Genomic DNA, 21,519 nt, shown 5'->3' with positions numbered 1-21,519 from the left:
CTCGCACTATGCATGATTTCAGTGAACTCTCACACTGCATTTCAGTGAACTCTCACACTATGCGTGATTTCAGTGAACTGTCACACTATGCGTGATTTCAGTGAACTGTCACACTATGCGTGATTTCAGTGAACTCTCACATTATGCATGAATTCAGTGAACTGTCACACTATGCGTGATTTCAGTGAACTCTCACACTATGCGTGATTTCAGTGAACTGTCACACTATGCGTGATTTCAGTGAACTCTCACACTATGCGTGATTTCAGTGAACTCTCACACTATGCGTGATTTCAGTGAACTCTCACACTATGCGTGATTTCAGTGAACTCTCACACTATGCATGAATTCAGTGAACTGTCACACTATGCGTGATTTCAGTGAACTGTCACACTATGCGTGATTTCAGTGAACTGTCACACTATGCGTGATTTCAGTGAACTCTCACACTATGCGTGATTTCAGTGAACTGTCACACTATGCATGAATTCAGTGAACTGTCACACTATGCGTGATTTCAGTGAACACTCACACTATGCGTGATTTCAGTGAACTGTCACACTATGCGTGATTTCAGTGAACTGTCACACTATGCGTGATTTCAGTGAACTCTCACACTATGCGTGATTTCAGTGAACTGTCACACTATGCGTGATGTCAGTGAACTCTCACATTATGCGTGATTTCAGTGAACTGTCACACTATGCGTGATTTCAGTGAACTCTCACACTATGCGTGATTTCAGTGAACTGTCACACTATGCGTGATGTCAGTGAACTCTCACATTATGCGTGATTTCAGTTAACTGTCACACTATGCATGATTTCAGTGAACTCTCACACTATGCGTGATTTCAGTGAACTCTTGTAATGTATACTTGTACTCATGTTATATATATTTGTGAGACGCCCCTTACTTGTAGGTCATTGGAGATGACCCCTAACACGTGATGTAAGTTATTATTCTCTGGTATGACGACATTCTTGTAATGGCGGCCTGTATGAAACATCGTGTGAATGAATAAAAGCTGTTTCTGCCTCACTGGTTGGACTTGTGTGAATACCTTACATATTGGCGACGAGGTAAACTGGCAAGTACTCCAAGATTCAGTTCGTTTATCAATATTGAATGAAAATGGCATCTTTTGGGAAAATTGAAGAGTTCAATGTGGCAGACGAAGAATGGTCACAGTATACGGAACGCGTGACGCAATACTTCATCGCAAACGAAATTACTGATACGACAAAGCGTCGAGCTGTTTTACTGAGTGTCTGTGGGGCAAAAACGTATAGTTTAATGCGTAGCTTGGTGTCGCCCGACAAACCTTCCGACAAGACATACACAGAACTTTGTGAATTAATGCAAGCATATTACCACCCGAAGCCTTCGCCCATTGTTCAACGGTTTAAGTTCAATTCGCTAGTTAGAAAACCGGGTCAGTCTGTTGCCGAGTTTGTAGCAGATCTCAGACATATTGCTGAGCACTGTGATTATGGGGCTACTTTGCAAGAGATGCTACGGGATAGGCTAGTATGTGGCATCCAGGATGATCGCATACAGAGAAGGCTACTGTCCGAATCAGCACTGGATTTCAAGAAAGCCATGGAACTTGCACAAGGTATTGAAATTGCAACGAAAAATGCAACAGATATTCAAGTATTGAAAGCAGCCACTCCACAAGGGAGGGAAGAGAAAGTTCACACAGTTCAAGAGGTCAAACCCAAGAGAACTAACCAGAATAAACAGAGAGGTTCTGTTAGTCATGGAAACCACAGTGGCAACAACCAAGGTAATACCAAACCATGTTACCGTTGTCTGGGGAAATATCATTCACAGGAAATGTGTCGTTTCAAAGATTCTGAATGTCATCATTGTCACAAGAAAGGACACATTGCCAAAGCATGCAGAAGTAAACAACATGGTAAACAAGCATGGAAACGAAAGGATGATCAACATGCAACAAACTTAGTACAAAGTGACATTAGTTCAGAAACTCTTGACACTAGTTATACACTTTTCAATGTTGTGGGGTCAGATCAAGAGAAAGTGCGCCCTCTAGAGGTCGATTTTCAGATAAATGATAAGCCTGTAACCATGCAAATTGATACTGGGGCATCTGTGTCTCTGATGAGCGTAGAAACATATGTTAATGTTTTAGGTAAAATACCAGCCCTTAGTAAATCTACCTCTGTGCTTAGTACATATACTGGTGAGAAAATCAGAGTATTGGGTGCAATGAATGTTCATGCTAGGTATAATAGTCAAAGTGCTACTGTTCCAATCCTAGTAGTTGAAGGATGTGGTGCAAATTTATTAGGCCGAAATTGGTTGAAGGTATTCAAGCTAAAATGGGCTGATATTTGTCATATTAAGAGTTCACAGTTTCATGAAACACTGGTGGACAAGTATGCTGAAATCTTTCGAGAAGGGTTAGGCACTGTTAGGAAAATGTCCGGGAAAATTCATGTAGACCCAAATGCCCAACCAAAATTCTTCAAGCCTCGCCAAGTACCATATGCGATGAAAGCAAAAGTTAACCTAGAATTGGATCGACTTCTCCGTGATGGAATCATAGAACCAGTTGAGTTCTCTGACTGGGCCACACCTATTGTCCCTGTTCTGAAGGGTAATGGAAATGTCCGTATTTGTGGGGATTACAAGGTAACGATAAACCAGGTGTCAAAGGTCAACACATATCCAATTCCAAGAATTGAAGATTTATATGCTACATTGAGTGGAGGAAAAACCTTTACCAAGCTTGACTTAAGCAATGCATATCTACAACTTCCTCTGGATGAAGATTCCAAGAAATATACCACAATAAATACACTCCGTGGTCTCTTCCAGTATAACCGGCTCCCATTTTGTGTTTCTTCATCACCGTCGATATGGCAGAAATGTATGGACAGTCTATTGCAAGGTATACCACATGTCTGTGTATACATTGATGATATTCTGATTACTGGGGAGTCAGAATCTGAACATTCGCAGAATTTAGAGACAGTTCTGTGCAAGTTATCCGAAGCGGGGATTCGAGCAAGAAAAGAAAAATGTATTTTCAATGCAAAAGAAGTAGAATACCTGGGATACAAAATTGATGCTGAAGGGTTACATCCTGTTGAAAGTAAGGTCCGTGCTATAATGGAAGCACCCATTCCACGTAATGTCACAGAATTACAGTCATATTTGGGTTTTCTCAATTTCTATGGTCGTTTTGTGGGTAATCTGTCTACCGTGTTAGCCCCACTACACCTGTTACTAAACAAGAACACAAAATGGTTCTGGGGTAAAAAACAGGATGATGCTTTCAGGAAATCCAAAGAGTTGTTAAATACTTCAAGGTTGTTGGTTCATTATGATCCAAGTAAGGATTTGTTACTTGCATGTGATGCATCTCCTTATGGTATTGGAGCCGTACTCTCTCACATCACAAGTGAAGGCTCAGAGAAACCGATCGCATTCGTTTCGCGTACATTGGCACCAGCAGAAAAAAACTATTCACAGCTCGAAAAGGAGGGACTTGCAGTTGTATTTGGGGTTAAGAAATTTCATAATTATCTCTTTGGTAGGCACTTTAAAATATTGAGTGACCATAAACCCTTACAGTCATTATTTAATGAAGCCAAAGGTGTACCAATTATGACCTCACCACGAATACAACGATGGAGTTTAACATTGTCTGCATATGACTACACATTCGTGTATAGACCCGGAAAACTGATGGGTAATGCAGATGCACTAAGTAGGTTACCGTTACCTGAAAGTCCACCAGAAATTCCTATGCCAACAGATACTGTATTATTAATGGAGTTCTTGGATGTTTTACCAGTGACTGCAAGTGATATTAAGAAATGGACAGACCGCGATCCAGTCCTATCACGTGTTCGAAGATTTATTCATCATGGTTGGCCAGCGAGTATAAGGGCGGATGAATCAGAATTAAAGCCATATTTTGTCCACAAAACAGAATTGAGTGTGCAAGACGACGTCATTCTTTGGGGAAGTAGAGTGATTGTTCCAGCACAGGGCCAATTACGCATTCTGAGATTACTACACGAGTCTCATCCTGGAATTGTCCGAATGAAGGCCTTTTCACGAAATTATGTTTGGTGGCCATATCTGGACAAGGATATTGAAGCCACTGTGCAGAGTTGTAATGCATGCCAGATCAATGCTAAACTACCACCCACAACGCCCATGCATCCATGGGAATATCCTAAAGGACCTTGGGATCGTGTTCACATTGACTTCGCAGGACCTTTCCTGAACCGAATGTTTCTCATTGTGACTGACGCTTATTCCAAGTGGATGGAGGTAATTCCAATGGTTAGTACAACATCAGAAGCTACAATAAATAAACTGAGAGGACTGTTCTCATCGCTGGGATTACCAACTACACTGGTATCGGACAACGGTTCCCAATTCACAAGCAGTGAATTTCAAGCATTTATGAATGCAAATGGTATTATCCATTTAACGTCTCCACCATATCATCCGGGATCAAATGGCCTGGCAGAACGATCGGTTCAGACGTTCAAAGTAGGAATGAAAAAGCCTTGTAGTGGGAGTGTGGAAACAAAGTTGTCAAGATTTCTGTTCAAATATAGAGTGACGCCACACTCTACGACAGGTAAAACGCCTGCAGAGCTACTTATGGGACGAAAATTAAGGACACATTTGGACTTACTACAACCAAATGAGCGATCAACTGTACTTCGTGCTCAAGCAAAGCAAAAATCTGGGCATGACACGCATACAGAGTCCAGAGAGTTTGAAGTTGGAATGACTGTGTTTGTCTACAACTTTAGGCCAGGTCCACGTTGGTTAAATGGTAGAGTAGTAGAGAAGAATGCTTCTTCTTATATAGTTAGATTAGAAGATGGTCGTGAGGTGAGACGCCACACTGATCATGTTAGATTATCTAAAGTAGGGTTTAGTACAGGTTGCGACATGTATAGTTCCCTTTCTACACATGATGATGACAGAGAGATGCATGTTCCAGCAGTTTTACCATCTAGTTCAGGGGGAAATTTAGTAAGTAAACAGATTCCGATCGAACCACTTGCTTCTCCTAGTAAACCGTTGTTGCCTGTACCTGCTACACCCAAACCAATGTTGAGGGTTTCTACACGCATAAGAAAACCACCAGTTCGTTTAGATTTGTGAGTTTTTACTGTTATGTATTTTTGATATTTTCAAAGTTCAAAGAATATACCCATATCCATGATATGGATGACTATTGTGAAACCAAAACTGTAGAGTAGGGAAAATGGATGCTGAGGATCCATTTGAGGGTGATTTGTGCGAGTAACCTCTCCCCTCTGATGATAGGATTTAACGTTTATTGTTATTTTGTTAAAGTAGGCAAAGAAAATTTGAATTTAAACTTTGAGATTCTATTGTACAAGTTCTCAGCTTAAAAAGGGGGAAGTGTAATGTATACTTGTACTCATGTTATATATATTTGTGAGACGCCCCTTACTTGTAGGTCATTGGAGATGACCCCTAACACGTGATGTAAGTTATTATTCTCTGGTATGACGACATTCTTGTAATGGCGGCCTGTATGAAACATCGTGTGAATGAATAAAAGCTGTTTCTGCCTCACTGGTTGGACTTGTGTGAATACATTACAACTCTCACACCATTCTCCTTCCCAGAGTTCCTTGCGGTTAGATCACCAAAAGTATCTCTGCCACCACACACCGCCATTTTGTGGTGAAACAACACAAGACTTTTACTATGCGTATCATCCGCGTATTTTCGTTATTAGAGGGTTCTCGTGTTGATTTCTTCATCCTAGTAAACAAGTTTTAAAATATTTTATCGATAGCTGATAATGATTTTTTCATAAACATACTGAAAACGGTGAAATAGTTATAATTTACAAAAAAAAAAATAATTTCATCGTGGAATAACAATTACTAAGGTGTTACTCGGTTCATCAAACTGACCGTCCTGTCGATTGCCAGGCAAAGAAACATGAACAAACATGTGTTCGGGAAGAAAAAAAAAGCATCTAACTTTGAAAACCCGTACACATTCGTCGGGTTCGAAAATCGAACACTCGCATGGCAATGTTTTGGTGAGCGTCTTTGAAAGTAGTGCCGCTGTGACGCATCGACCAATCAACAACAAGCATAAGATCGCGTGGAGGAAGAGATATATTCGTGGAATTGAACTCTGTCTGGGAGATTGCTCTCACACTATGCATGATTTCAGTGAACTCTCACACTGCATTTCAGTGAACTCTCACACTATGCATGATTTCAGTGAACTGTCACACTATGCGTGATTTCAGTGAACTGTCACACTATGCGTGATTTCAGTGAACTCTCACACTATGCGTGATTTCAGTGAACTCTCACACTATGCGTGATTTCAGTGAACCCTCACAATTGTGAGAGTTCCAGTTGACCCAACCTTTTCAGAGCTGGAGTTGATATATCTTTCTGCTCGATGTTTTTACACTGCATTTTGAAAATGTTGAGTTGGTTTTAGGAATCAAGCCTCCAGCAAAGAAGCAAAAAGTAAAATGTGATTTCAAAGAGGTGAATAAGGTGTATGATAAAAACATTGTAGAAAACTGAATTCAAACTTATGATTAACAATGATATACTGAGCAGACAGTGTATTGTGAAGAATGCAGGGGAAAGGCAAGGGGAAAAAAATTTTGAACATCATACAATAGCTACATTGTAGATAAGGCAGTAGAGGAGAGAACGACAGCAATTAAAGAGACAAGAAGAGTAGTAGAGGCCTCTAATGTTACTAGATTTGCTGATGTAGATTCTCACTCAAGATTATGAATCAGATTTTTCTGACTTGAATTAAAGTCACTGCACTGACACTGATTGAATGAAATGTAGTGAAATGATTGAAAATAAATAAAATATTGAAAAGATAAACAGGGCTGGTAAATTTTTAACAGGGCAGGCAAGTTTTAAAGTTAACCATTTTGACAAATTTCAAACGTTGGTGTAAACTGGTGAAAAACCTACCTCAAAATAACTCCTTTCTCTCAGAAGCCCATTACAAGTAGTATTACTAATGTCTACCAATCTGTGTATTCTGTTAATAGTCAATCAAATACGACACCAATTGCATTTTTTCTTTGTTCAATTCAAATGTCATGTTCAGCATTTCCCATGGTGCAACAGTGTGTATAAGAAAACACAATTTTTTATTCTCAAATTGTTTTCGGTCACCATTCAGATGCAGTCTGAAAATGTCAATGTTGATGTGTTGCCTTGGTTATTCTGGACTTACCGATACACCATAGAAAAATTGAAAGATTCAGCATCATTTCATTTATAAGTGCACAGCACTGAACATATGTTAATTTACATTAAGTGGTTGATGTTGTTGGTTTGAAACCCTTCCATGGCCAACTCTTTGCTTTGTGTATGCGAAACACACAATGGGAGTCTCTGTGTGGTCAGTATGTCTGTGTGTATGTATGTATTTATTTAAGTACGTCTGCATTTGTGGTATCAACATTGTTACGACTTTCATTTAACTTTACACCTACCAAGTAACGATTGACATAACAAGTGACGACTCTCACTATTTTTAATAATTTATATTAATATTTAATCAAATTTAAGTCAAGTTTGCATAGCTTAGAGTTAGTAATAGGAAAGGTATGGTACACTGTATATTAATATAATTGTACAGTACCCCCTTTACTAAACCTAAAGTTTGCAAACATTTCTATGTTAAGCCACAGAATATTCAACTTTTATTAGCTCCGCTGTCGACTTTGTCGAGCGGAGCTTATCATATGAGTGATTGTCCGTCGTCGTCGTCCGTCGTCGTCGTCCGTGTCAATGTTTTACTTTTTCAACTTCTTCTTGAAAACTACAAGCCTGAATGCTTTGATACTTGATGTATATGTACCTTGGGTAGACCTCTCTCAGATTTGTTCATTTCATGATGATATCTTCAATTCTCTAATTTTGGTGAATATTTTTGTCATTTTTAGTAAAAAGTGATATTTTCGACTTCTTGTTGAAAACCGCAAGTGCAATTGCTTTGATATTACATATATAGGTACTACATGTGGACCTCTCTCAGATTTGTTCATTTTGTAATGATATCTTTAACTCTCTAATTTTGGTGAATATTTTTGTCATTTTTGGTAAAAAGTGATATTTTCGACTTCTTGTTGAAAACCGCAAGTCCAATTGCTTTGATATTACATATATAGGTACTACATGTCGACCTCTCTCAGATTTGTTCATTTTGTAATGATATCTTCAATTCTCTAATTTTGGTGAATATTTTTGTAATTTTTGGTAAAAAGTGATATTTTCGACTTCTTGTTGAAAACCGCAAGTCCAATTGCTTTGATATTACATATATAGGTACTACATGTGGACCTCTCTCAGATTTGTTCATTTTGTAATGATATCTTCAATTCTCTAATTTTGGTGAATATTTTTGTAATTTTTGGTAAAAACTGATATTTTCGACTTCTTGTTAAAAACCGCAAGTGCAATTGCTTTGATATTACATATATAGGTACTACATGTGGACCTCTCTCAGATTTGTTCATTTTGTAATGATATCTTTAATTCTCTAATTTCGGTGAATATTTTTGTAATTTTTGGTAAAAAGTGATATTTTCGACTTCCTGTTGAAAACCACAAGTCCAATTGCTTTGATATATTATACATATAGGTACTACATGTGGACCTCTCTCAGATTTGTTCATTTTCTAATGATATCTTCTGTTCTTTAATTGCCATGTGCATTGCTAACAGCGGAGCTATCTCAGCCGACAGGCTGCTTGTTTAATTAAACTTGAATTAAAATAGAATTCTGTGTTGAATTGCATTTTAATTGGGTTTAATTAAACTCCAATTAAAACACAAACCTATATATATAACAATAACGCAACTACATTAAAAGTTAATCCAATGTGTGTCGTTGGTAAGACGTGTATGTGCATGTGTTTGTGTGTTCCACTGATATCTCAAAAACCAATTATCAGATTATTCAATGAAACTTGGTACATACATGTAGATGCTCTGTTTAGTTTTTGGTTAAAATCTGTGCATCTTAATGACCTGATTTGCATATTAATTAGCCAATTTCTTTTTTCTCAAGAACTACCTAACAGATTTCGTATATGGTCATAAGTATGCATACCTGTAATTGTTGCAGTCAGGGATATGCATTCAGTGTTATATTGGTGACATAAGATACAAGATACAATGTATAACTAACATATACATACAGTCAAAACTCGTTAATACGAACTCGGTTACAACGAAATACCGGTTACAACGAACAAACACCGAAGTCCCGTTTGAAAATCCATTATCCCTATGGTAATTGACAACGCTTAGAACGAACTCGTTTATTACGAAAACCCGCTTAGTACGAAAGGATTTTCTCTGAAAAACAATGGTCTGTAACACCTATAGCGAACATTTCATTCGCTCAAACAGCTGCGAAATCCTAAAACGAACCGCCAAATACACGGTGTTACGCTTCCGCTGTTGGCAGTGGGCTTGAGCTGTGCAGCGTAAAATAAAAACAATGTAGCCATTCACTGGGCGTGAAAATCTTTTGTGTACGTGACTTCCAGTGTCTAGTCATTTTCGACGCCCTTGCTGCTCGAGTTTTTAATTTTAAGATTCACAATAAAAAAGTGTGAAGCATGGACGCTGTAAATTTTAGATAAATTACGGCGACTACGAGTGAGATGCCAGTTTCCGTCCTGACTTCAAAATGTCAACTCGTGTCAAACGGCGTGCCTTGTCGTTGAACTGTAAAGTCCAAATGATCAAAGCGATTGAGTCGGGCATTCGTCACGGCGATGTCTGTCGAAAATTTGATGTTAAACCCAGTACACTGTCAACGATTTTAAAGAAAAAAAACTGATGTTTTGAAGATGTTCGAACACAACAAAATTGAGCCGTGCCGGAAGCGAATGCGATTTTCAGCAGTCGACGACGTTGAGCAGGCATTGCTGAAATGGTTTACCAGTGCCCGTTCTATGAATGTCCCAATCAGCGGTCCTATCCTCCAGGCAAAGGCCGAAGATTTAGGACAGAGAATGAAGCATTCCGAATTCAACATTTGTATTTTCCATTTTAATATTATTTTAATAAACATGACAACGTTTATTTCAATACTATTTGTGTGTTTTTAATGCTTGGTCTAGTCATGGAACTATATAGTTCCATGGTCTAGTGTTTAAAATGGCGCCATAGTTTTGTTTACCCTGACTTATGGTAATTAGTTTGTTTCTGTAAAGCGCCCTCTAGTGGTGATCGGTTATTACGAACACCGGTTATAACGAATATATTCACCTGGGGCCTTGATATTCGCACTAACGAGGTTTGACTGTATACATATATCAGATGATCATGTGATATGTGGTCATGTGATATATGGTCATGTGATGCAAGAAGTGCTATATTTGTATTGTCTGACAAGATAAATGATGGGAATATCAAGTCATCATATATGGTCATGATTTCAAATACTTTTAATTGTTAAACCATAGCCAGTTTGAATCACCCTGTATTTTTTAATGTTTTTTTGCGGTATTAGAAGCACATCTCAATGACATGGCAAGTGTATGGTCAAAATAAGACAAAAGATTTTTCATGCAATAAATAAATTGTTGCTTCATGAGTATTGGGGATGTGCTTCTACTGTACTGTAAAATCCCTAATTGAGGTGCCAGGGAAGAGTGAAAGGCCATAATTTGTTTTTTAAATAGGCATCACAAGCTGTTGTTTTTTGTCGCATGATGTCAAAAAGTACTTAATGATATTAATGTGATATGCATATATTTTAATTTTGTTGGTTCTAAAAGTAGCTTAAAATAAAAACAAAACGAATGCATTGCTTACGGTAGTAGATTTTATGGTAGGAATAAAAAGTATTCCTTATTTGTACTTCATGTCTCCAATAACCTCAGCACATGAGAATTCACTACATTCAATTACCCACCATAGACTCTGATCAGGTAAAATGACTATTTTGAACTGTAGGCATTAATCTGCAAATCAGCCAATGACGAGGAAAGAAAGCCCCATGACCTCATAGATTTTCTTCCACATTACACAACACGTGATCGAGGCAAAGAAGCCAACGCCATCTTGCCCCATCTTCACTCTCTGTTTTCTCCGCACCGAGGGTGTATTGGAGCAAAACAGTATGGTTCAGTCAGCAGTTTGTCGACTGAGTTTTCTGACGTACTCCTTCTGTGACCATTGGTAACAGTAAGACCTGGTGTCTGGTACAGTGGTAGGATAACATTTTTCTTATTAGGGGGCCCTTGTGTTCTTTTTGTACCGCACGGAAAAAAACTTGGATGACGCATTTGACAACGTTTGTAGGGCTTCATTGTGTCAAGTTTCAACTGTAATTGTGTTTAACTCACATGTGCCTTGTTAATTTCTAAATGTTGCTAAAACAGCTGACAAGAAGAAAGGAAAGCACTCCATGAAGAGCTTCTCACCTCCGGGTCATCACCCTAAAAAAATGACTCTGTCTTTCGGGAATTGCCACATAGCAAATGTCACCATTGTTTAGAATGCGTTCAGAGTTTGAGGTTTTTTGCCATGAGACCTCTGATATAGATGGGAAACAAGCAGGGCAGGATGTTGATTTTGTCTCTCTCCCACTTCATAGCAGCCAGGGATCGTTTGTTGAGCCAGTACAAGATTTTTCTTTTTCCCCAGAATAATGCCTCTGCTACAGGTCTCTCCTCCTTCAATGACCCGCAGGCGTTCCCACAGGAGACCAACCCGACTTCCAGACATTTGATCAGACATGCCCTTGCTCACTTCCTTATAAGTGGAAGGGGAGTTCGACAATGTCTGATCTTGCGGGCTCTGTCAACCCTTCGGAGTCCGTTCTCCGAAATGACTCCACGAACTGTGCCGTAGGGGTGATAAGGAGGTCATCAGTCCTAGTGACCTGATGTTCGTAGGGCGTTGGTCACCTGCCTAACGCTGGACCAAGCACTGTCCGATCGGTACGGTGTCAGATTCCGGAGTCTGGAGCCAAATCTCAGCTGGAATCTCTTGGTTTCTTCACGTAACCCAGGTATCACAAACCTTTGTTCTCGCTGGACTCTGGAATCTCAGAGTCAGAACACACCAGCCTCCTAGACCAGCAGACACCAGTAGACACATTTGTTAACTGGACATCACACAGTTATGTGTGATATCTTGCAGTGTTATCTGGCTCATAATAACACCTTTCCATACTTTCATAGCAGTACTGAAACATGTCATAATAACACCTTTCTATACTTTCATAGCAGTATTGAAACATGTCATAATAACACCTTTCAACATAAATAACATAACACCTGCAAACATAGTTAAACATATTCATAAATCAGGCTGCTTCATGTATGACAATATTATATTGTTATTCAAGAAATGGTTCATATCAATAGTCATGTATTTAAATGGCAGCTAAAAATTCCCTGAATTAATCACTTCTTGATAAAGCTTCAATATGTTTGTAATTTTTGGTCAAAAATGTAGACTTCTTTGACTTTACCTTGGCTGTATCTCTATTAAATTTAAACATTTAGTGGTATTTAAAATACTTTACCTTGGCTCAGAATACAGCCATGTACAGGTATGTCAGAATACAGCCATGTACATGTATGTCAGAATACAGCCATGTACAGGTATGTCAGAATACAGCCATGTGCAGGTATGTCAGAATACAGCCATGTACATGTATGTCAGATTACAGCCAAGTACATGTATGTCTGAATACAGCCAAGTACATGTATGTCAGAATACAGCCAAGTACATGTATGTCAGAATACAGCCAAGTACATGTATGTCAGAATACAGCCATGTGCAGGTATGTCAGAATACAGCCATGTACAGGTATGTCAGAATACAGCCATGTACATGTATGTCAGAATACAGCCATGTGCAGGTATGTCAGAATACAGCCATGTACATGTATGTCAGATTACAGCCAAGTACAGGTATGTCAGAATACAGCCATGTACATGTATGTCAGAATACAGCCAAGTACAGGTATGTCAGAATACAGCCAAGTACATGTATGTCAGATTACAGCCAAGTACAGGTATGTCAGATTACAGCCAAGTACATGTATGTCAGAATACAGCCAAGTACATGTATGTCAGAATACAGCCAAGTACATGTATGTCAGAATACAACCAAGTACATGTATGTCAGAATACAGCCAAGTACATGTATGTCAGAATACAGCCATGTGCAGGTATGTCAGAATACAGCCATGTACAGGTATGTCAGAATACAGCCATGTACATGTATGTCAGAATACAGCCAAGTACATGTATGTCAGAATACAGCCATGTACATGTATGTCAGAATACAGCCATGTACATGTATGTCAGAATACAACCATGTACAGGTATGTCAGAATACAGCCATGTACATGTATGTCAGAATACAGCCAAGTACATGTATGTCAGAATACAGCCATGTACATGTATGTCAGAATACAGCCAAGTACATGTATGTCAGAATACAGCCATGTACAGGTATGTCAGAATACAGCCATGTGCAGGTATGTCAGAATACAGCCAAGTACATGTATGTCAGAATACAGCCATGTACATGTATGTCAGAATACAGCCATGTACATGTATGTCAGAATACAGCCAAGTACATGTATGTCAGAATACAGCCAAGTACATGTATGTCAGAATACAGCCATGTACATGTATGTCAGAATACAGCCAAGTACATGTATGTCAGAATACAGCCAAGTACATGTATGTCAGAATACAGCCATGTACATGTATGTCAGAATACAGCCATGTACATGTATGTCAGAATACAGCCATGTACAGGTATGTCAGAATACAGCCATGTACATGTATGTCAGAATACAGCCAAGTACATGTATGTCAGAATACAGCCATGTACGTGTATGTCAGAATACAGCCAAGTACGTGTATGTCAGAATACAGCCATGCACATGTATGTCAGAATACAGCCATGTACATGTATGTCAGAATACAGCCATGTACATGTATGTCAGAATACAGCCAAGTACGTGCATGTCAGAATACAGCCATGCACATGTATGTCAGAATACAGCCATGTACATGTATGTCAGAATACAGCCATGTACATGTATGTCAGAATACAGCCAAGTACATGTATGTCAAAATACAGCCATTAGATTCAACATGGCCAACTAGTTGTCATTTTTTCATTGTTGATAATTAATTGGTCCATCAGAATATTACTATATCTGATTAATATTTAGTGCAAAGGAATGCCAAGTGTCTGGTTTCCATATGTATAATATTGTGAGTTGAAATGAGATTACTGGTACATGTACATAAAGATGGAAAACAAACAAAGCAGGAATTCACAGAAAATATGAAAATATTCACTTTAATTTCATAATATATGATTTATGTTTGTGGGGTCAGGTTTGATATTTGTTTTGTTGCAAATATTGATTTTCTAACCAAAATGCTTATTTAAATATATTCAATTATCTGCTTACTTTCAGGGCATGTTCATGTAACTGACTTTAATATAGCAACAATTTTATCAGATGATGATAGTTTAGTATCGTCCATGTCAGGGACAAAGCCATATATGGGTAAGTTGATTGATATGAGTTGAGTCAGTCGTCTTTATCGAGCGGAGCTTATATGAGTGATTGTCTGTTGTCCAGTGTCTGTCTTCTTGTTGAAAACCGCAAGTCCAATTGCTTTGATATAATATATATATATATATATATATGAGCACTACATCTCTACTTCTCTCAGATTTGTTCATTTTGTGATAATATCTTCAATTCTTTAATTTTGATGAATATCAGTATTTTTGTCATTTTTGGTGAAAAGTTATATTTTTGACCGCAAATCCGAATGATTTGACATATAGGTACTACATGTGGACCTCTCTCAGATTAGTTCATTTCATGATGATATCTTCAATTCTCTAATTTTGGTAAATATTTTTGTAAATTTCAGTAAAAAGTAATATTTTCGACTTGTTGAAAACTGCAAGTCTGATTGCTTTGATATTATTATACATATAGGTACCTCAGGTAGACCTCTCAGATTTGTTCATTTCGTGATGATATCAATTATCTAATATGATGAATATTTTTGTCATTTTTGGTAAAAAGTGATATTTTCAAATTCTTGTTAAAATAGCAAGTCCGACTGCAGGTTTCTAGTTGATATGAATAATTCATAGTTGATGCTAACATCACAGAATAGATTATATTAACATAATGAAGGCAAATTTATTTATTTATACGTTATGAACACGTACAGTCACTCCAACCAAAATAGCAAAGAAAACTATTAAATTGCATAGAACCAAGGAAACAACTCGCATTGTTCGTGGTAGTCAAATAGAAAATATAGAAAATTGGAAAAGACTGTTTCGCAAATCAACAGAACTATGACATACAAAGAAATCACATTTGTTGTGGCCGAGACGATCGATTTACATCTTGTCAGTACGTATGTGTTCAGAAAATGTGTGCTGAGAGCGTAGATTTTACATCTTGTCAGTACGTATGTGTTCAGAAAATGTGTGCTGAGAGCGTAGATTTACATCTTGTCAGTACGTATGTGTTCAGAAAATGTGTGCTGAGAGCGTAGATTTTACATCTTGTCAGTACATATGTGTCCAGAAAATGTGTGCTGAGAGCGTAGATTTTACATAAAAACATGAATAAATTCAGGAAGAAATTTCAACAAACTAAGCGAAAGGTCGCTGGCATTTTCCTCTAAGAGAATGGCAACTAAAAGTGGGGGATCCTTGGTTTCGAAACGAGTTCTATTTGACAAGACGAATGTCAACACAGCATGCTGACAAACACATCTCTCCCCTCTGTGTAGTTTGCGATAGTGTCTCGCTGGTATTCTTTGCAAGAAATATCATGGTAGTCTAATCGTTCCTGCACTTTTATAATGCATTTGTCAAGAATTTCACGATTGGCCATGATAAAATTATTATAGACATCTGCGCGACTATTCATTTGCATATGAAAGTACCCGGATCTGGTATCTCACCAGTGAATTGTGGCACTAGACAGTCTGTCGTGCCTGATGGCACTCCATACTTCCTGTCCCGGCGTTTGCAATTTAATCATGCCTATTACATTTATACACAATATTTATTAATAATAACAGATTAATATTAGGTCAACAGGGACATTAGGATTAATTCAGTATATGTTGTATTAATTTAAGAACGTTTATAATATAAACAACATTTTTCGGAATTGTTCTCATCTAATTGCAACATGGACTACAAAAATATACAACACATACATGTACTATGTATCCATTGATATTCAATTGTTTGCTTTTTACAGCACCAGATATATTCAATTGTGTTTTAGAAGATAATTCAGGTTACTCATATCCTGTGGATTGGTGGTCGACTGGTGTTTGTGCCTATGAAATGTTGAGAGGAAAAGTAAGTAACTTGGTTAGGGATGAACCAATTAAAATCAAGAGGCTCATGTGTTTGTGCCTATGAAATGTTGAGAGGAAAAGTAAGTAACTTGGTTAGGGATAAACCAATTAAAATCAAGAGGCTCATGTGTTTGTGCCTATGAAATGTTGAGAGGAAAAGTAAGTAACTTGGTTAGGGATAAACCAATTAAAATCAAGAGGCTCATGTGTTTGTGCCTATGAAATGTTGAGAGGAAAGTAAGTAACTTGGTTAGGGATGAACCAATTAAAATCAAGAGGCTCCTGTGTTTGTGCCTATGAAATGTTGAGAGGAAAAGTAAGTAACTTGGTTAGGGATGAACCAATTAAAATCAAGAGGCTCATGTGTTTGTGCCTACGAAATGTTGAGAGGAAAAGTAAGTAACTTGGTTAGGGATGAACCAATTGAAATCAAGAGGCTCACGTGTTTGTGCCTACGAAATGTTGAGAGGAAAAGTAAGTAACTTGGTTAGGGATGAACCAATTGAAATCAAGAGGCTCACGTGTTTGTGCCTACGAAATGTTGAGAGGAAAAGTAAGTAACTTGGTTACGGATGAACCAATTGAAATCAAGAGGCTCATGTGTTTGTGCCTATGAAATGTTGAGAGGAAAAGTAAGTAACTTGGTTAGGGATGAACCAATTGAAATCAAGAGGCTCCTGTGCCTATGAAATGTTGAGAGGAAAAGTAAGTAACTTGGTTAGGGATGAACCAATTGAAATTAAGGGCTCCTGTGTTTGTGTCTATGAAATGTTGAGAGGAAAAGTAAGTAAGTGGGTTAATGATGAACCAATTGAAATCAAGAGGGTTATCAATATCTGTGCCTGCAGCATACTAAGATACCAGTGAAAACGATGGAATAAGGGATGCAAACTACTTGAATAAATTGACAGAATGATTCAGTGTTTTAGTTAGAACTTTTGTCTGGTAGTCCAAATATTCACAGATTTCTCTTCAATTGCACATGCTTTATGTGATCCACAGAAGAGTCTAAGAATTTCCGTTGAATACAAAACTAACAATCTGATTTATATTCAAAGTAGTCATGTCTGATCACGTTTACGAGGAGATTGACAAAATTGTCTCAACTAATCTCAGGGTCATTCATTGTCATGACAGCTGACTCCCTTGATTTTAAATAAGCACTCATAAAAATTGTTGAAGGTTTTATAAACAAGTATCAGTAGATAATATAATATACCTTTATTTATTATATTCAATGGTATTTAGAAAAGAAATACCCCCTTCTGGTTTTGTCTGAGATGCTGACATTTTCTGTGTGTTGTCATGGCAATATGTCGGATGTGTATATTAGGAATATAAACTTAACACTTTGAGCATCATAAATTTTTCTCTACAAAATTTTGACGCAACTGTTGATCTGTTTTTATGTATTTTTCGCTATCTTTTTTGATAAATTCATATCAAATGGACATAATTTCCTTTTGTTACATTGATGAACAAATTGTGAGGGTTTATAATTTCTGTATGATGACAAAAATTTACTTTGATGCACAAGGAGTTAAAGTTCAAAGGTCTAAGGAAGAATTACCAATGTGTGCATTATTTAGTGCATATTTTGTGTGAAAATGACATTATTTATAGAGTAGGTAGTACTTGTTAGTGAGTGCATAATAAAATGTCATGCCTCCTCAGTGTGTTACCAGGCACAACAGCAGACTGAATGTACAGGAGAAAAAACAATAATGACACATTGCCATAACAATAATATGCTTCACATAAGAAGACTTGGTCTGTCCCAAAGCAGTTTACATTTAAGCTGCTATAGTGACTTTTGTGATAAATTGCGCAGCTAAAGGCTACATCCAGGAACTGATGATAGTTGCAGGGAAACGTGTGTAATTCATAGATCTAATGTATTAAAGACGCATGCAGTATTTGAAATAGCAGCCATGCCAATGATAAATTTAGCAGTGCTAATATAAGAGCTTCAATTTATTTTATTTTGTTCGTTATTTGTACAACAGTGTTGGGGCTAATCTGCACTGGCTCGGAAGGTTGTAAATGATTAGCTAGTTTGAATTTGCATAACAATACTGACAATGAACGTGCATTCAACGCCACAAGTTTTTTGTTTTTTTAGCCAATCAGAATTCATCTTCCGAGCCAGTGCAGATCAGCCGCAGTGTTGAGTGAGAATAAATGATTGTCATTATTTAGTGTTCATATTTAACAATGAATAAATGTTTTTCTAGAGGCCATACGATATCCATGCCAACACCTCTTTAAATGATGTAAGGCATCTATTTAAAGTCACAAATGTATATTATCCATCATCCTGGGATGAAGGCATGATTAGTCTGTTAAAGAAGGTAAGTACCTAGATTGCGCTTCTAGCCCAAGGTTAACTCTTACTGTCCAGGGCATATCTCTGCCAGCCCGGGGTTACCCTTGTTAGCCAGGGACCATCCCTGTCATCAAAAGGCTATCCCTGCCAACTATGGGGCTATCTCTGCCAGCCCGGGGTTACCCTTGTTAGCCAGGGACCATCCCTGTCATCAAAAGGCTATCCCTGCCAGCTCTGGGGCTATCCCTGTCATCAAAAGGCTATCCCTGCCAGCTCTGGGGCTATCCCTGCCAGCTCTGGGGCTATCCCTGCCAGCTCTGGGGTTATCCCTGCCAACTCTGGGGCTATCCCTGCCAGCTCTGGGGCTATCCCTGCCAGCTCTGGGGCTATCCCTGCCAGCTCTGGGGGCTATCTCTGCCAGCTCTGGGGCTATCCCTGCCAGCTCTGGGGGCTATCTCTGCCAGCTCTGGGGCTATCTCTGCCAGCTCTGGGGCTATCTCTGCCAGCTCTGGGGCTATCCCTGCCAGCTCTGAGGGCTATCCCAGCCAACTCTGGGGTTATCCCTGCCAACTCTGGGGGCTATCCCAGCCAGCTCTGGGGCTATCCCTGCCAGCTCTGAGGGCTATCCCTCCCAGCTCTGGGGCTATCCCTGCCAGCTCTGAGGGCTATCCCTGCCAGCTCTGGGGCTATCCCTGCCAGCTCTGAGGGCTATCCCAGCCAACTCTGGGGTTATCCCTGCCAACTCTGGGGGCTATCCCAGCCAGCTCTGGGGCTATCTCTGCCAGCTCTGGGGGCTATCCCAGCCAGCTCTGGGGCTATCCCTGCCAGCTCTGGGGCTATCCCTGCCAGCTCTGGGGGCTATCTCTGCCAGCTCTGGGGCTATCTCTGCCAGCTCTGGGGCTATCTCTGCCAGCTCTGGGGCTATCCCTGCCAGCTCTGGGGCTATCCCTGCCAACTCTGGGGGCTATCTCTGCCAGCTCTGGGGCTATCCCTGCCAGCTCTGGGGGCTATCTCTGCCAGCTCTGGGGCTATCCCTGCCAGCTCTGGGGCTATCCCTGCCAGCTCTGGGGCTATCCCAGCCAGCTCTGGGGGCTATCTCTGCCAGCTCTGGGGGCTATCTCTGCCAGCTCTGGGGGCTATCTCTGCCAGCTCTGGGGGCTATCTCTGCCAGCTCTGGGGGCTATCTCTGCCAGCTCTGGGGGCTATCCCAGCCAGCTCTGGGGCTATCCCTGCCAGCTCTGGGGCTATCCCTGCCAGCTCTGGGGTTATCCCTGCCAGCTCTGGGGCTATCCCTGCCAGCTCTGAGGGCTATCCCTGCCAGCTCTGGGGGCTATCCCTGCCAACTCTGGGGGCTATCCCTGCCAGCTCTGGGGCTATCCCTGCCAGCTCTGGGGCTATCCCTGCCAGCTCTGAGGGCTATCCCTGCCAGCTCTGAGGGCTATCCCTGCCAGCTCTGAGGGCTATCCCTGCCAGCTCTGGGGCTATCCCTGCCAGCTCTGAGGGCTATCCCTGCCAGCTCTGGGGGCTATCCCTGCCAACTCTGGGGGCTATCCCTGCCAGCTCTGGGGCTATCCCTGCCAGCTCTGGGGCTATCCCTGCCAGCTCTGGGGCTATCCCTGCCAGCTCTGAGGGCTATCCCTGCCAGCTCTGGGGCTATCCCTGCCAACTCTGGGGCTATCCCTGTCATCAAAAGGCTATCCCTGCCAGCTCTGGGGCTATCCCTGCCAGCTCTGGGGCTATCCCTGCCAACTCTGGGGGCTATCTCTGCCAGCTTTGGGGCTATCCCTGCCAGCTCTGGGGGCTATCTCTGCCAGCTCTGGGGGCTATCTCTGCCAGCTCTGGGGGCTATCTCTGCCAGCTCTGGGGGCTATCTCTGCCAGCTCTGGGGGCTATCTCTGCCAGCTCTGGGGGCTATCTCTGCCAGCTCTGGGGGCTATCTCTGCCAGCTCTGGGGGCTATCCCAGCCAGCTCTGGGGCTATCCCTGCCAGCTCTGGGGCTATCCCTGCCAGCTCTGGGGCTATCCCTGCCAGCTCTGGGGCTATCCCTGCCAGCTCTGAGGGCTATCCCTGCCAGCTCTGGGGGCTATCCCTGCCAACTCTGGGGGCTATCTCTGCCAGCTCTGGGGCTATCCCTGCCAGCTCTGGGGCTATCCCTGCCAACTCTGGGGCTATCCCTGTCATCAAAAGGCTATCCCTGCCAGCTCTGGGGCTATCCCTGCCAGCTCTGGGGCTATCCCTGCCAGCTCTGGGGTTATCCCTGCCAGCTCTGGGGCTATCCCTGCCAGCTCTGAGGGCTATCCCTGCCAGCTCTGGGGGCTATCCCTGCCAACTCTGGGGGCTATCCCAGCCAGCTCTGGGGCTATCTCTGCCAGCTCTGGGGGCTATCCCAGCCAGCTCTGGGGCTATCCCTGCCAGCTCTGGGGCTATCCCTGCCAGCTCTGGTGTTATCCCTGCCAGCTCTGGGGCTATCCCTGCCAGCTCTGAGGGCTATCCCTGCCAGCTCTGGGGGCTATCCCTGCCAACTCTGGGGGCTATCCCTGCCAGCTCTGGGGCTATCCCTGCCAGCTCTGGGGCTATCCCTGCCAGCTCTGGGGCTATCCCTGCCAGCTCTGAGGGCTATCCCTGCCAGCTCTGAGGGCTATCCCTGCCAGCTCTGGGGCTATCCCTGCCAACTCTGGGGCTATCCCTGTCATCAAAAGGCTATCCCTGCCAGCTCTGGGGCTATCCCTGCCAGCTCTGGGGCTAT

The 21,519-nt window shown here is 40.9% G+C and overlaps 1 protein-coding gene across 1 annotated transcript in view; it reads left to right on the top strand.

The window, feature by feature from the left end:
- LOC102801750 (serine/threonine-protein kinase 32B-like) overlaps positions 1 to 21,519 on the top strand; it is a 142,091-nt gene that overhangs the window by 112,115 nt on the left and 8,457 nt on the right. The window contains exons 5-7 of the mRNA XM_085504568.1: positions 14,515 to 14,607; positions 16,345 to 16,448; positions 18,682 to 18,798. Coding sequence (XP_085360694.1) covers positions 14,515 to 14,607; positions 16,345 to 16,448; positions 18,682 to 18,798 — 314 coding nt within the window. The remainder of the gene's footprint in view (positions 1 to 14,514; positions 14,608 to 16,344; positions 16,449 to 18,681; positions 18,799 to 21,519) is intronic.

This window comes from Saccoglossus kowalevskii, chromosome 10 (genome assembly GCF_978046115.1).
Source record: "Saccoglossus kowalevskii chromosome 10, keSacKowa6.1, whole genome shotgun sequence".
Taxonomy (NCBI): domain Eukaryota; kingdom Metazoa; phylum Hemichordata; class Enteropneusta; family Harrimaniidae; genus Saccoglossus; species Saccoglossus kowalevskii.
Note: the sequence above shows the minus strand (reverse complement) of the source record. Positions and strands in the feature narration are given on the sequence as shown.